The 16,971-nt window shown below is 32.0% G+C and overlaps 1 protein-coding gene across 1 annotated transcript; it reads left to right on the forward strand.

The window, feature by feature from the left end:
• The first annotated feature begins 8,532 nt into the window (after positions 1 to 8,532).
• Positions 8,533 to 16,837, forward strand: LOC114384842 (leishmanolysin homolog). The gene is made up of 17 exons (XM_028344651.1): positions 8,533 to 9,018; positions 9,909 to 10,262; positions 10,376 to 10,516; positions 10,919 to 11,051; positions 11,161 to 11,274; positions 11,378 to 11,451; positions 11,542 to 11,616; positions 12,087 to 12,179; positions 12,295 to 12,355; positions 12,910 to 13,242; positions 13,966 to 14,092; positions 14,193 to 14,292; positions 14,493 to 14,562; positions 14,653 to 14,805; positions 14,942 to 15,037; positions 15,475 to 15,794; positions 16,182 to 16,837. The coding sequence occupies exons 1-17, from the start codon at positions 8,935 to 8,937 to the stop codon at positions 16,437 to 16,439; spliced, it is 2,586 nt and encodes an 861-aa protein (XP_028200452.1). The 5' UTR covers positions 8,533 to 8,934; the 3' UTR covers positions 16,440 to 16,837.
• The last annotated feature ends 134 nt before the right edge of the window (positions 16,838 to 16,971 follow it).

Below are 16,971 nucleotides of genomic sequence, written 5' to 3' on the forward strand. Positions count from 1 at the left end.
AACTAACACACTTAATATATTTTTAAATTTGATTTCAATCATTATCTTAAAATAACAACCTTATCATATTTTAAATTTTAAATTTTGGTTTCAATATTTTTTATAACTACAAAACAAAATATATTCTTAGATTTAATTTCAATCATTACCTTAAACTAACCATCTTATCATGTTTTAAATTTTGGTTTCCATATTTCTTGTAACTAACAAATTTAATGTATTTTTAAATTTGATTTCAATCATTATCTTAAACTAACAATCTTATCATATTTTAAATTTTAGTTTCAATTTTTTATAACTACTAAATCAAATATATTTTTAAATTTGATTTCAATCATTATTTTAAACTAACAATCTTATCATATTTAAAATTTTAAATTTTGGTTTCAATATTTTTTTATAACTACTAAATTAAATATATTTTTAAATTTGATTTCAATCATTATCTTAAACTAAAAATCTTATCATATTTTAAATTTTAAATTTTGGTTTCATAATTTTTATAACTAACAAATTTATTGTACAGTTAAAAATTATGTTTCAATATTTTTATAACAAAATTTAATTATTAAAAATTTTAGTTTAAATATGTTTTGTAACTAAAAAATTTAAATTATTTTTAATTATGATTTCAATATTTTTCATAAGTAACAAAATCAATATCTTTTAAATATTTTTTTCGATTTGTTTTTAAAAGTTAGACAAATATAATATATCAATATTGAAAATTCATTGTTTCACCAATTTAATCTTAATTTTAACAATCTAATCTATTCTTAGTAATAACTAATATATTTTTTACAAATAAAAACAATACTTAACATATAAATCAGAAAAAATTATAAAATTTCACTAACATTACAAAACAACATTACATTACGAAACAATTTAAATAATAATTGACAAATAACAAATTTCCAAATAAACAAATTTAGAAAAAGAAAAATTGAAAAAAAAAATTATTCAACAAAAAAACCCATACGAATCAGCAATCCATATGACACATACGTATTGGCGATCCCTATGAATCATACGGACTGATGATCCGTATGGGATTTTTTTCCAGAAAAATGTCATTTTTTTGTTGAAGAAAAAGAAGAAGAATCACAGCAGCACGGGAAGTGGAGGAAGAAGAAGAATTGCAAGAAACAACCATGAACATGAATGGTGATAAGAAGAAGAAGCGTCGTAGGAAGAAGAATATGAACAAGAAGTGTCGTAGGAAGAGCAAGACAAAGGGTTGTAGGAACAGGAAGAGGAAGAAGAAGGCCGTAGGAAGAGAAAGAAGAAGGATGCACGTATCGTATGGACGAAACTGTAGCTTTATTTATATTATTAGGGTGAAAGACATTTTTGCCATTTCACCCTACGTGCAGGGTGCCCCGGCAAAAATGCTGGGTGCACCAAGTAACACCCTAAGATGGATCAGTGCTTTGAAGATGTTCGGTTTTTTTGTCTTTTTGGTCGAAAGATGCTTAGGCATTTTAGTCCCAAAGTGAAAAAAAGCCTTTCGTTGTTGGACATGGTGGCGCTTTGGTACATACTTTTTTTTGTTTTAAAAACTCAATGTTATTTTATAATTTGTCACTTGGAGGATGCTTTTTTTTTTTTTATCTTTTTCTTAACTATCAAACCAATCTTATAACTTTAATGGATTTTTTTTTCACATATGAAGTTGCGTTTGAAGATGTAATAAGTGTTGCCTGGCTTTTCGGCCTCCCTTCGAATAATCCTCTATCTTTTTAATTTTTTGCTCTTTGAGACCTTTTCACCCAAAAAGTTGAGTGTAACCCGGTAGATACCAACAAAGAAAAACCCATAAATTAAGTGCAGGTTGTATAATTTTTCTGTAGGAGAAGTGTTTTAGTAGGGGGAAAAACATGTCTAAAGTTTTATGATGATTAAACAAGTTTTTAAATGATAAAAGTAAAAATTGTCATGTTAGTCTTTTGCATCAATTTCATTACATTACTAGAGGAAAGTGGAACTAAAGTCATTAACCTTAGTCAAAATCACAACACACAATTATATATTATTTACAAAGTTATTAGATATTTATAACTTTATTAATCAATTATTCATTACACTAAGATTCGACTATGTAAAGTTTATAGAATGAGGAGAGAACATGTGGAAGCCACAAGACCTTTGTGTCTATTTCTCTCCTTATGAAAAATTTCGGTACAAGAAGATGAGTTTTCCTCATCTAAGTGCATTACATAGTTGCATTCATGCACACCCGATTAGGCAATTAGTATGCATATTTCCCAACGGATACCACATATTTGGAATTTAGGGCCACTCCAGGCGGCAGGGTCTTGAACTTGTCCAAATTGGGGTTCATGCTTGCCCCACGATCAATTCCCTTTAATTATTTCATTTTTGTTCTTTTGCTTTTTAGTGATTATTCCATAACTAATATCCACACATGACAAAAACAATTGGGATGCGTATTTAATTAGATTGATTTTAAATGAATATATCATCCACTTGAAGATTATGTAAGAAACAAAACCCAGTTGAGTGCCTTTATTTCTTTCAAATACTATGAGTATTTTTTATAAAAGACAATCTTATTAGAATTAAATACATTTTTTTTTCAAAAGTTAAATAAAATTATATGATTAATACAAAATTTTATCTTTGAATTTAACATAATTACATATTTAAAATTAAAATTCAAGATCATTCATTAAACTTGAAAAACTACCATATATAATTTAGACGGCAGCTGAGTATAGCCAATTATCCTGTACTTTTGCTATGTATAATAATTATTGCCACCTTGCCTTTTGAAAGCACTAAAAAGTTTGGAATGCATGATATCGATCATCTAGTCTCCTTTGTTCTATCTTTGTCCTTCAATAAACTACACCACTTAAAATTTGAATGATTTTTCTTCCTCTCTTATGAGTCTTATCAAACTCTTAAATTAAACTGAAAACATAATTTATTTTGGACAATCAAATGATTCAAATGTTAGATTATAGGTATAAATTACAATTATCAATATCATATAACATGATTGATAAATAATTTTATCTTTTAAGTATGTAGTTCTGGATTCAACATCTGATTCATACATATGAAAATGTATGTATCTATCGAAAAACATTAATTCCTTAAATAAATATCAATACCTCCTTAGATTACTTTTTAACTTTCAACTCAGAAATACATTAGTTCACACAAAAAAATATATAAAATTACAATTGTACAAGCCTTTGTTTGGGGAATTATCTAGGTACGCCAACCTTCTCACGGCGAGTATAAACTTTTAGATTTAGAAGTTAGATTGTCTGAATATTCGCTGATACTTTGGATTCAGGATTCATATTCTTTTAAAGTTACCAAAAGCTGTAGAAAAAAGTTAAAATATCTAGTAGACATTTTCATAATTATCCACTATTGTTATGAATTTTCTTTATATTTTAAAGTAATAAACTATATCTTACATTCATTTCTCAAGGTAAGGAGTGCAACTTATTCTCAATATTATTTTCTAAGGTGCGTGGGGTGGGCATTTTTAACGGTTCAACGAAACTAGGAATTTTATGCTGGCAAAACAGAAAGTGTCTCTTGCTTATTTGTACATTGTGTATCCCCTCGTGTATGTAATTGTGGATTGGTTTTGCTATTGTTGGGTCTAAATCGTCCATAGCAATCAACAATTTTAAGGAACCAAAGTTACCAAACCATGGATTTAGAAGCTTAAAAACAACTTACATAAAATTAAATGATTTTGTCAAAATGATCGAGTTTATCGTTTGAGATTGAAGCCATATTTTTCCAAGGACAGCTTAAAAAAAAGGTAATTTTCGGCTAAAACTAATATGCATTTACCAGTCATTCAGAGCACTTAAAACATATGCAAACCCAAGTTTGACAAAATGATGGATTAATTGGAATATCTTTTTTATATGGAAAAAGCATCTGATCTTAACAGTTTATATGTACCATATAATCTAGTACAAGCGTTGAAGTTTCATAAAAAAGTGTAAGCGATGAAGGAAAGAAAAGTAACTACTACAGAATGGTTCCGGTGACTATAGAAAGAAGATCGATACCTAATTTGCATACATAAGTTTGTTTCTGGGGTAGAAATCTTTCTTTATATATTCTAAGAAAAACACACAAAAAATGTTTTCTAAATCATTTATAAGAGCATCTTTATTACTAAGTTCTTATTGAGTTCTTATAAGTAACAACTTGCTTTTGTTGAATTCTTCCATTAGTGAGAAATGACGTGGCTGCCGGCTTGAAGAATTGGTTCTTATATAAGAATTCTAAAGATTTTTGTCATCATAAAAATAAAATTTCTCTTACTCAAATGTAGTGTAGAGCTCATATTGATTATACCATTAGAGTAAAATATGGAGTTCTTAAATCTTAAGTGACAATAAAAGTCTCACAAAAAGTGTGTTAAGAACCCAAAATGGGTTCTCCAAGTAAAGTTGTTCTAATAATCTTGTACCATTGTACCTATAAAATGGTATTGAGTAATTTTCTTTTTTATAATATGATATCTTGTTTATCATCTCCTTTTTCACTGCCTTCTTCTTTGTTGCAGCGAGAATAAATACATATGAAGATACTTTGATACTTAAAGTCATAACTGTTTCCAATATAATAAATGAGAATGAAGAATGTGTTACTTTGAGAATTTGGATCCATGAGTCTTACCTTTAAAGTTAATGATAGTGCTATGGTTAGATGCTGATGAGATTGATAGTGATTATATTACTTTTAATAATCTATTTCCTTTAATTCAATGGTTCGCTTGTGTATGATGAGGTGTTTGGCTTAGACCAATGGATGTTCTGTCTATGATGGTAAACATATGTAAATGTCTTAACTTTTGTACATGAGATGTTTGACTACAATCAAAGGAGTTTTTAACCATACTCTTAATCCTGAAGACATGGCAACAGGATCGGATAGGGATGAGTATTGTCTCCCCAACATATACCTGTCCCGATACATGACGGATTAAAATTTGTTACCTCATCTCCGTACCCGTTGGGTATAGGGTATCTTCGTCCTTGTTCGATCCTCGGTTTAGATTTGTAAAAAAATTATATTGAAAATTTGATTTTAAAAAAATTTGATTGTTACACATTTATTTTTAATTACTTGTATTTGCAGCGCATTTGTCTACAAAAATCATCAAGAAAAGAATATTAAATTATTTAAAAATTATAAAAAATTAACGAGTAATTAATAAAATTTTAATAATTTCATCATCAGGTCGGGTACGGGAATGAGTATGGGACGAGTAGTGACATTCCTGTCTCCGACTCCGATCCCGATTAAAAAAGTCGAATAATCCCCGAACTTGTACCCGGCCAATTCAGATATTTCTTGGCAAAATCGGTTTGAACGGATACTCACGAGTACGAATTTCATTACCATGCTTGAACAGTGACCTGAGATCCCCTCTAGATACAAATCTTATTCAATTTTGACAATAAAATTCTAGACATACATCAATTTAAAACATTTTTTAAAGATAAAACTTGATGAAAATTCCCTACTTAATCACGTTAGGATATTTAGATTATCTAAATCTGAAGTGTCTTAAAGAATGAAAAAAAACATATATAGTGTGGGTGACCCACTAGCTTTCAGAGAATGATTTTGGGAGTCTCATGATGAGTTGATGACCACACCACCGAACACAAACAACTCTACTGTGACAGATCTATACAAAACTACGCTGATAGGGACTCAAAACGGCACCTTTATCCATACTAGTTCAACTGTGATTAAAAATATCTTGTGCTGGTTGGTCACCAAGAGGTGGATGAGTTGTACCCAATTTCCTCATCAACGTCGTTGTTGAACTAATAGTACATTATTAGATCTTTCAACAGGTGATGAATTCAAATTAATACTATATTTAATTATGCGTGTATGTTTACTTTAACCAATCCAATTTGGTGATTAATACAAAAAGGTTGGAAGGTCAAAGCATATTAAAATATCATGAAAGCTTAGATTGTAGGTTAGCAAAATACTTAACCTAATCAACCCATCTTTGATTGTAGATATCCCCATCACAAGATAACCATGATTTTGGTCTTTTGCTTGTAAGTGAGTTATATCCATTGGCTTAATTTGCTGGGTTCAAATAAGAATTGTTTTGATGTTATCCTCAGCATCCATTTGGTTTGGTTGCCAAGTTTCATATTTTTTATTCGGTTAAGAAATTACAGTATAAGTAAAATACTTTTATTAAAAAAGGAAGATATATTGTTAATAGCAGTACATTTTTATTTAGAACATATTCGACAAGATATTTGTTAGTGTTGAGCTAAGCTAACTATTTTTACTGACCAAAAAATTTGTTTCACTGTTTGATAAATAATTTTTTTAATAATTTCTTAATAATTTTTAGTGTTTTTTTAAAATATTATTTAAAATGTTAGTTATTAATTTTTTATATTTTCTTCTATTTTTATCTTTCATATATTTATTTAGTTTTTTAGTTATCCTTTTTAAATAAAGAATTTTGTTAAGCAATATTCTTAAAATATTAGTTAAATAATTAAAAAAAGAAAATATTTATTATGTAAATTATAGAAGAATGTAAAAATCAGTGGGAGCGTAATTTTTTGCTTTCCAATAAAAACATTTTTACTTTAAATTTTTTAACAAATTCCTCTAGGGCTTGGGTTAACATTTACATTAAATAAATTATAATTTTTTTATTATTTTTTATTTTATATTTTTCAGTCACTTCAAAAATTAATTTTATTAAAAATTTATAATTTAATAAGTTAATTTTTTAGTTTGTAAGCAGTGACTCACTTTTTGAGTTTTCAACTAATTTTTTAACTTGTTTATTTTAATAAAATATTATATTTATTATATATATATATATTTAAAACTTTTTTGTTTTCTTACTATATGCCTGGAAACTAGAAAGGCACCGTGCAGTTCTGAGAAAGAGCCAATTGAATTATTTTTCTCCTTCAACAGTCTGACTTTATGAGAATGAGTGAAAATTAAATTTTCAACTTGAAGCTAGATTTAGGTAACTGGGCCATTCTATGTTGCTGCTTTATACGGAACGAGAAGAGAACCATAGTTCACGTTACTCCAATTCAGAATATATGGAATTGGAAGAAAAGTCACTTTATTATTAAGAGTGAAAACAAAACCAAAAGCGAAAAAGTAAAGAATAAAGGAATGAGGAGGAATGTCAATTTTGAGTTATCACTTTTAGTTCGTTCTTTTATTCAAAGAAAGGACTAATACTACTAATTTTTCAATAAGGGTTTGAAAATTTTCAATTAGTATATCTTAATATACGTTTTATTGTATGCTCTAAAAATTAAAACACTTAATTATTTCCCCACTCATGGTTTTTTTTTTTGTTAAACTATCGTTTTCTCATTGTTGATGATTATGCCTTCATAACTTATGGATAAGGAATCAAATAATGTGTGTATTTAATTTATTGATAAACGTTATTGTACGAAGCTGAAACATTTCAACGTGGTTTTAATAAGTCAGACTGAGAGATATAAATACCATATGCAATGGAAAAGGTACAATTCTGTCAGTTGGTGTGTGAGACATTTCAGCGTTTTATAACTTACATAATGGGTATTTATGCTGCTCAAAATATGAGGTCAAAATAGTACTATAAATTACCTTTATTTATCACAAATTTGAATTATAGTACTATTAATACAATTCGTTAAATTTATAATGTATATTTTTAATTGTGAAATGAGATTACCTTTAAAATATAATTTCTATATTTAAAGATATTTATTTATCACAATTTTGAATTATAGTATAGTTTATAAACTGAAAAATATTTATTCATTACAAATTTTAATTATGTAAACAATATTTATTTATCTGATACAATTCAAAAACTAAATTCTAGTTAAAAGGAGGTTGCAATAAAATATCTAGAGTGTTACACCAAAAAAAAAAATCTAGGGTGAGAAACTCAAATCACGATTTGAAGAACATTATTAATTTTAAAGATGTCTTAACAAACAATTATTATTTCACCTTAAAATTAGTAATTTTTATTCTAGGGTATAAAACAAGCAAGGAATTATATATGTCATCACGTTAGTATTTACAAGTTCAACAGTAAACTTAGCCATTAAGAGTTAACCACTCGCGTTATTAATGGATTAATAAACCATGGACATGATTTCGAAATTTACTTAAATATTTTTTTTTTGTATACGGCGAAATTTAGTTTATTAAAGTCTGAATATTCTGTAACAAAAAAATGGAAACATAAAATAATAAATAAAAATATCCGGAAACATTAAAAAAAAGTAAGTAGCAAAATTCATCCGCAACCAAAAGTATAATAGAGTAATAAATTGATACTTGAAAAATAAAAAAAATAAAATTTAATTTCTAATTATAAAAAAATTGATAAATTAATCATAACTTTAATAATTAAATTTGATTTTTTTTTTAAAAAAACTAATTTATAATCACCTTGGACACGAAAGTTGCTTATTTAGGCTTTAACAAATATAAAATTAAAATCCAACCACTCCACCCAATTTCTTCTTCTCTCTATCTAACATCTTCCAATTCCTTTCGCTATCAGTGTCTTCAAATTTCCCTCGTTTCAGAGTGAGAGAAGCTCAAATCGTTTGGAACGACGTCATTCGGCGAATTCAAAGCTCGTTGAATCATTCGTCGCTCTCTCTTCAGAAATCGAGACTCCGCTTTCACTTGTATATCTATCTTCAAACATTGTTCTTCGCTACAAATCGAAGCCACTGTTGCGGTCAGAGGCAAAAAGGTTAGGTTACTCTCTCTCTCTGTTCTGCGCAAAGCGTTTCCGAAAAATGCATCGGAGCGAAGGGTTCTCGTGTGCTCCGATCGAGGAATCGCCGGCGGCTTGATGGAAAAGGTGCCATTTTGCGCTCCGGTCTTCGCCATTCCATGGAGTTCATGGTTCGGTGTTGTAGCTCGTGCGCGCTATCCAGATTTCGTTTTAGCCTTCGATTCGCCATTGTTGTTTTCGAGGTGAACTCTCCTACTTCACGAGTTTATGATTTGTTTTTTTTTTGTGTTCGTTTTTTTGTTTAATTTTAGTTCAATGTTGTTCTAGCGTCTGTGTCTTTGGATTTTCTAAGTAAGCTACTGAACTATGCTTAGGATCTAATTTGTAGCTGAAGATTGTGAGTGGAGATTTAGAAGAGAATTGATGTTTGAACGTTATATTTTCGGACCTGAAATATGTCATTTATTGTTTAAATGTTTTTTTCTCGAAGATTTTGTTCTCTGTAACGTATATTTACATGATTTGATGAGGTAAAAAAAGAGAGAGAAAAATAAGATGAAGATTTAGGTTGTGTTTGATTTCTATTTTTCAAAAACTGTTTTTAGTTTTCAAAATGCTACTAAACAAGGTTGTTCTGGTGGATGGTGGTGCAAGGCACAAAGTCGAGTGTGAAATTGTGGGAGAGGTTGAAGAAAATGAAAGCAGGAGAAGAATATGAGAAAACATCTCTCAGCTATTTCTGTTTTTTAGTTTTTAAAACACTTTTTTTTGGAAATTATTTTCAAAACTTGTTAGTTTTTGGATGAGAAATTGATTGCTAAGTAGTGAAAAATTGTTTAAGAAATATTTTTTTTATTAAAAAAAGTGAAAAGAGAATCAAACATGTCTTTAGTAGCTTCATAGTAAGTAACATTGAGCTTATCGGTTCAAATTTTGAAGTTTCTATGTTGATGATATCTTTGTAGCTAGTGTTTCATTGGCGTTTTTTCATATAGTCATTGCTTGAAAGAAAAAATTATTAAATTAATAAGTTTTGTTTCATATTGTTTGTTTAATATATTGCTTTTAAGAGTGTAAAGTGTTGACAGTATAGTTGCTAAAAATGGATATCTATTGTTAATTCCTGCTTCAGATTGTATTGATATTGGCATGGTTGGAAGTCAACAATGCAAAGCTCCAAGAACACCAATTTCAATGGGGAGGTTTGGAAGGGAGGATTGAGAACATTGCCTCACACTCTTGCATACATGACCAGATACTTCAACAGAGAAAGCGACCTGGTCGCAAGGTTTATTCAGTTACCCCACAGGTGTATGAGCCTGGTCTCTCAAAATCCCGCCAGCATAAAGGTAGGGCACTACTTGGTGTATCAACATCATTGGAGTCACAAGGAAATGAAAAGCAACCTATTAGGATATATCTAAATTATGATGCTGTTGGTCACTCCCCGGACAGGGATTGTCAAAAAGTTGGTGATATTGTCAAGGTGAGTGTTTAAAATGAATGAGAAAAAAAAAAGAATTCAGTGTTAACATTGTTATGCTCTTTCACATATACTCTTGGTACAGTTAATCTTAATCATTAGTTTTCTATGAACAGCTTGGGGAGCCTCCCATGACTTTTCCTCCTGGTTTGCCTTCTTGTAACCCTCTTGCTGATCCTCCAGTCTTTGGTGATTGTTGGTATAACTGCACTTCTGAAGATATCTCGGGAGAGGACAAAAAACATCGCCTTCGTAAGGTTTGTTGTGATCCCACTTCTCTCTCCTTTCAATTATGATTTATTTCACTAGGTTGATAATAAAAAAGTCCTACCTGGTGCCATATAGAATTAAAGATCTGGCTATATGTATAGTCCAGAGAATGGCCAGATGTGGGCCTATAATAGGTAGCCTTTCCTTGCATTCAAGAGGATGGTTACATGGCTTGAAACTGTAACTTCTGAGTCACATGGCAACAGCTCCAACCGTTACACCAAGGCTCCCTTACATTTGACCATTAATCTTATGTGATTCTGTCATCTTTGGCAGTTTTCTATTTATTGTAGGGCATGGTGTTGCTAGAGCTATAATAATAGTTGCAGTACTAATATTTACATGAAGATTGGATAGAGATATTTATCATTTGTAGAAACTTATTGTAGGCATTAGGTCAGACAGCTGACTGGTTTAGGAGAGCTTTGTCTGTTGAGCCTGTCAAGGGAAACTTGAGATTAAGTGGGTACTCTGCATGTGGACAAGATGGAGGTGTGCAGCTTCCTCATAAATATGTTGAAGGTATGATTCATTTGTTGCATGCCTTTTGTTGAAAATGTAGTTCTTATAATGCTTGTAGTTAACGGTACTTGTGAATTTATGGAGATGACCTTTTTGTTCACTTTCCTAGAGGGAGTCTCTGATGCTGACTTAGTTCTCTTGGTGACTACAAGACCTACAACTGGGAATACACTTGCTTGGGCTGTGGCATGTGAACGTGACCAATGGGGCCGTGCTATAGCTGGTAGATTATCCTATAGCTGTGTTGGTTTAAATGGTGGTCTTTATCTTGCATTTGGGTTGCTTTGGACCTGAAAGTGCCTTTTTGTTTGTGTGTGTGTGTGCAGGACATGTTAATGTTGCTCCTTGTCATTTGACAGCTGAGGCAGAGACTTTACTTTCAGCTACTCTGATACATGAGGTTTGTTTAGTTTTTGTGGATAGAAGTGATGAGATTGGAAACATGGCTGGTAATTTTGTGGCTCTGTTGATTGTGTTTGATACTTTTCAGGTTATGCACGTTCTTGGTTTTGATCCTCATGCCTTTGCTCATTTTAGAGATGAAAGAAAAAGACGCCGTATTAAGGTATTTGCTGCTTGTGTCGTATGATTTTTTTCCCCTTACAATAGAATGGTATATTCTAGATATATAAACCATTGGTTTTCAAGCATACTTTACTCCATGTCTGGTTATTTGAATTTTACAATGAGTAACATGACAACTTTTCCCTTCTTTAGATATAGATAGTTGTTTTTGTTCCCCTTATTGTAATTTAATTTTATTATAGTTTACTTTGTTAGACATGAAGTTTGGAACACTTGATAATTCAGTTTGTATTGATGGGGACAAATTTTTATAGTTCTGGAGTTTGCATACACTTTCAATATCATTGATTTGTCTTTAACATGAGGAACTTCAATGAGTGCAGGACTTTTTGGGGAAACTTTGCAAATTTGTGACATTTAACCTAACCCTTTTCTTTTTAAGCGCTCCTTTTCCATTTCAGGTATTTACATGGTCACATTTTGGAAGCTCATCATTACTTGTCTTTACAGGTTACCGAACAAGTAATGGATGAAAAGATTGGGCGGACGGTAACACGTGTGGTGCTTCCTCGTGTTGTCATGCATTCTCGACATCATTATGCGGTAGTTGCTAGGGAACATATTCTTTATAATTTCAATGTCATTTTTGCTTTTTATATTTCCAATGTGATATTCATTAGAAGATTAAACTAATGATTGATGAATGTTTTATTGGCAGGCATTCTCAAGAAATTTTACTGGCCTAGAGTTGGAAGATGGTGGAGGACGTGGCACATCAGGTTTTTAATTTAATCATTTTTTTTCTTAGTGTAACTGTCATCCTCCTTTTCCTTTGTTTTTGCTCTTTCCACTGGAATGCTATAATTTTATTACATCGGTAAACTGTTTTTGCAATTCCTGGAGCAGGCTTGAATTTCATTTAGAACAATTTATTTGTGTATTTAAATTTCCAATCCATCATCCTTCCTCTCAACCTTTTTTGTTTGTAAGAATATTACTATCCCAGTGCTTAAGTCCAACCAATACTAGTAGTAAGACTAGTGAAAGTTGCAGTATCACGTTTATAAAAATATGCTCTAGTGACATGAGTTTTATGGTTTCAAATTTATATATTATGTGCAAAAAGAAATATTGAAATATTTTTCCCTTCTTGGTAAGATTATAAACAAAGCATTAGCTTTCAATTCTGTTGCTTTTTCCTAAAAGACACTAAAAATAATCAAACAAAAATATGGGGAAAAAAAATGGTTTCTCAGAAAATATGATGCATGATGTTTAAGTGCTTCTACCTACCAACAATTTCATTAATCCAAGTTTGGTAATTGGCTTACAGGGTCTCACTGGGAAAAGAGACTTCTGATGAATGAGATCATGACTGGTTCTGTGGATACCAGATCTGTAGTTTCAAAAATGACATTAGCTCTCTTAGAAGATAGTGGATGGTACAAAGCCAATTATAGCATGGCAGACCGACTTGATTGGGGTCGCAACCAGGGTACTCAGTTTGTTACCTCCACTTGCAATCTCTGGAAAGGGGCCTATCATTGCAACACAACACAGTTCTCAGGTTGTACCTATAACAGAGAGGCAGAGGGTTACTGCCCAATTCTAACCTACAATGGAGACCTTCCTCAGTGGGCTCAGTATTTTCCTCAAGCTAATAAAGGTATGCATTTTCATGTATTCATTTCTAATATTTAAGGCTATGCAAATCTGTGTATGATCTTGAACTGTTGATGCCTCCCGTCTATTGTCAACCATTGCTCAAGCCAGATTATTTTTATATGTTTATTAATGGAAGACTAGCCAGACAGCCCAGACTTTACAAATTCCAATTAGAACATTATAGTAGGATGGATAAGAGGGTAAGGTCAAAGTGGGTAAAAGGTGGACAGTTAATGGTGTAACAGAATTAAAAGTTAGTTACTGTCGTAAGTATGAAACAGAATTATATAAATAGGAGGGGGCAGTTGTAGAGGCCGGGGGAATTTAAGAAGTGGAAGGAAAAGGAGAGCCAAGGATTTTCAAATTTCCTCTTGGAGTGCTTAAGGGAAAGGAACTCCCTGAATCTACTTATCCTGTATACACCCTATTCTCATTTATATCTATCTTCTCTGGACAGACTTGAGGAGGAATGATAGAAGTCTCGTATCTTTTACCTTCTTTTCATAATCATATTCGTTTCTTATCTCTGGTCTTGTTCTTGCAGACTGTCGAGCAATTGTTGTAGTTTCAAGGCTGCTATATTCTAATTTATTTGGAGCTGTTTCTTTTATTGTCTTATTAGTCATTGTTTTTTTTTGTCATTTGTTGGAAAAGTAAATGGTTTTAAAACTAAATGATGAGTTTACTAGTGAAATTGAAATTTCGTTATTCACTTGTGTTGCAGGTGGACAATCCTCATTGGCTGATTATTGCACTTATTTTGTTGCATACTCTGATGGATCATGTACAGACACTAGCAGTGCACGTGCGCCTGATAGAATGTTAGGTGAAGTTCGAGGAAGTAACTCTAGGTCAGATTTCTTCTTCAAATTTATAATGTGGTCTGTTTTTACATGCAATTTAATATAAGACAAGGTGAAGGAATTCTAAATGCTGTTCCTTTTCATGCAGGTGTATGGCCTCATCATTAGTGCGCACAGGATTTGTACGAGGTTCTCTGGCCCAGGGAAATGGTTGTTATCAGCACAAGTGTATCAACAATTCTTTAGAGGTATAGTTTAGAGTTTTAATAATTAGGCAAATGCTGTTTTTCTTAAATCTGTCCATATTTGAGTAGAGGATACTTCATTAATATTTTGGACAAATTGCTACCGCTTCTTGTCTTTTCTCTGGCCTCTATTTGAATTGATTCTTACACTTCCCTTCTCTTTCCTTTATTGAGAATCCACTGAAGCTCCTTGTTTCATACAGGTTGCTGTGGATGGTATCTGGAAAGTGTGTCCTCGGGCTGGTGGACCCATTCTGTTCCCTGGTTTTAATGGTCAATATTTACTGTTGTTTTGCTTGTTTACACATTAATGTTAGATACCTAGTAAGTTGAGGGCTTGTTTTTTATTATATTTTGCAATAGGCGAATTAATCTGCCCTGCATATCATGAGCTCTGTAACTCAGAACCAGTGGTCGTGTCTGGGCAATGTCCCAGTGCATGTAATTTCAACGGAGACTGTGTTGATGGAAGGTGCCACTGCTTTCTTGGATTTCATGGTCACGATTGCAGTAGATGTATGCTCTCGTTTCCCACAGTCTTAACTTTAGTAATCTTTTTTGCTTTAACTGCTAAAATACTACCTTCTGTCTAGTGGCACAATATAGTTTTACTTTTCCTTCTATTAATTCTTGCTCTTTTCACTTATCCCAGGTTCCTGCCCCAGCAATTGCACTGGCAATGGCACGTGCCTCTCCAGTGGAATATGTGAATGTAAAACTGGCTATACTGGCATTGACTGTTCTACTGGTAAACTCCAAATTCTATCAGTTTCTCATATTTTTTATACTCTATAATATCGTTAGTTTCTTTATAATCTAAAACATACCTTGTAGTTTCTTGCTTAAACTGTAATAGTAGATAAATAACACCAACCTTGTAGCATTAGTAAGGTAATCAGGGATGAACTTTTGAATAATATTTTACGTTGTTAGCCAATATGAAGGATATTAGAGTACTTGAACATATTTACTGTATTTAGGATAATTAACCTGTTTTATGTAATTCATGAAGGCTTCTAGTTTGTGTACTCCCTCCACCACCCCTGAATTTCTTAATTGCATTTACATATTAAATAAAACAGAATTAGTCAGTCTTTTTAAACAATACTTTTAGTTGGAAAACATTTATTTAGTTATTGTCCAACCATAATTAATTTGTTGACTTGTCCCTGATATTACATGCAGTTGTCTGTGATGAGCAATGCAGCCTTCATGGTGGGGTTTGTGATAATGGAGTTTGCGAATTTCGCTGTTCTGACTATGCGGGATATACTTGCCAGAACAGCTCCATGCTCCTCTCCAGTCTTTCAGTTTGCAGAAATGTTCTGGGAAATGATATTTCCGGGCAGCATTGTGCTCCCAGTGAATCTAGCATACTACAGCAGCTAGAAGAAGTGGTTGTCATGCCCAACTACCATAGATTATTTCCTGGTGGGGCTAGGAAACTATTTAATATATTTGGCAGCTCCTACTGTGATGAGACAGCTAAAAGGCTTGCATGCTGGGTAAATTATATCTTTCATGCCTTCTTTAGATCCATCTTTTTCCTTTTGTAATGTAGTATTTTAATTTTCCCTTTACTACTTATTTCACACATTTTGATGCATTGTGTGTGACTTTCCATCGGATAAAACAATAGCACATACCAAATTTAGTTGGTTTTAATATAATATATAATATATTGACAATGGCTATTCCGTTAGTCACAAGGTAAACCTGTTTTCCGACTAACCAAGATGCTGATCCTAACATGTGCCTTTTGAGGATGGCAGAATCATAAACTATAATTCATTCCTAAATCGTATAATGCTTAGTAACCCTGTCTCTAGAACTTTGACCATTAGGTGGTAATGTTGCTTATTTGACTAAAGATCTTGGTACTTAATTTCCAGATCTCAATCCAGAAGTGTGAGAAGGATGGAGACAACCGGCTACGAGTATGCCATTCTGCATGCCAGGCTTATAACCTAGCATGTGGAGCTTCACTGGACTGCGGTGACCAAACCCTTTTCAGCAGCGAGGGGGAGGATGAGGGTCAGTGCACTGGCTCTGGTGAAATGAAATTGTCATGGTTAAATCGACTGAGAAATAGTTTTTCTTTGAGAAACAGTTCCTCCAAAGGAATATCTGTAAGATATAGGCAGTTTTAGCTTCAACTGTTTTCTCTCTTTTCGGGAAGGGGGGGTTTGGATTGTAATTGTGAGAGTAATTGGTGGCATGTAACGTCGTAGATTTAGGTCCCTTGCTCATCCAAAATTGTCTAGAAAAATGGGGGATGAGAAGGTTACAGATTTGGCTTTCGAAGAGAGCCTCTTGTAGAGAAAATTGAAAGTCTTTGGAATTGGATGCCATGAGGGAAAAGAAAACGAAGCTAACATGGTTAACTGACTTTTGGCCGAAGGCCATCAAAAGGGAAAAAAAATGCTTCAGCCTTTTGTTTTTAGTGTATTTGGAAAAGACCTTTCGAGGATGCTTGTGATACGCTCTGACACTCGTGATTGGTTGAAATTTGTAGAAAATCATCAATTTTAATTTTTTTATTATTTAATGATTCTCGCTCCAAATTTAAAAGTGAAATTCACTGAAAATATTGTTGATTTTTAATAAATTTCAGATTATCACAAGGGTTAAAAAATAGTGTAAGCTAACATTCCTCCCGGTTTTTTTTTTGTTGGTTTCTAC

Source organism: Glycine soja, chromosome 14 (assembly GCF_004193775.1).
Source record: "Glycine soja cultivar W05 chromosome 14, ASM419377v2, whole genome shotgun sequence".
In the NCBI taxonomy this organism is placed as follows: Eukaryota; Viridiplantae; Streptophyta; class Magnoliopsida; order Fabales; family Fabaceae; genus Glycine; species Glycine soja.

Bases quoted from the DNA above. Each gene is read 5' to 3' on its own strand.
- LOC114384842 (XM_028344651.1), top strand. From the start codon at position 8,935: ATGGAGTTCATGGTTCGGTGTTGTAGCTCGTGCGCGCTATCCAGATTT. The intron at 12,356-12,909 runs GTTTTTAATTTA...ATTGGCTTACAG, and splicing joins TGGAGGACGTGGCACATCAG to GGTCTCACTGGGAAAAGAGA. The intron at 14,293-14,492 runs GTATAGTTTAGA...TGTTTCATACAG, and splicing joins GTATCAACAATTCTTTAGAG to GTTGCTGTGGATGGTATCTG.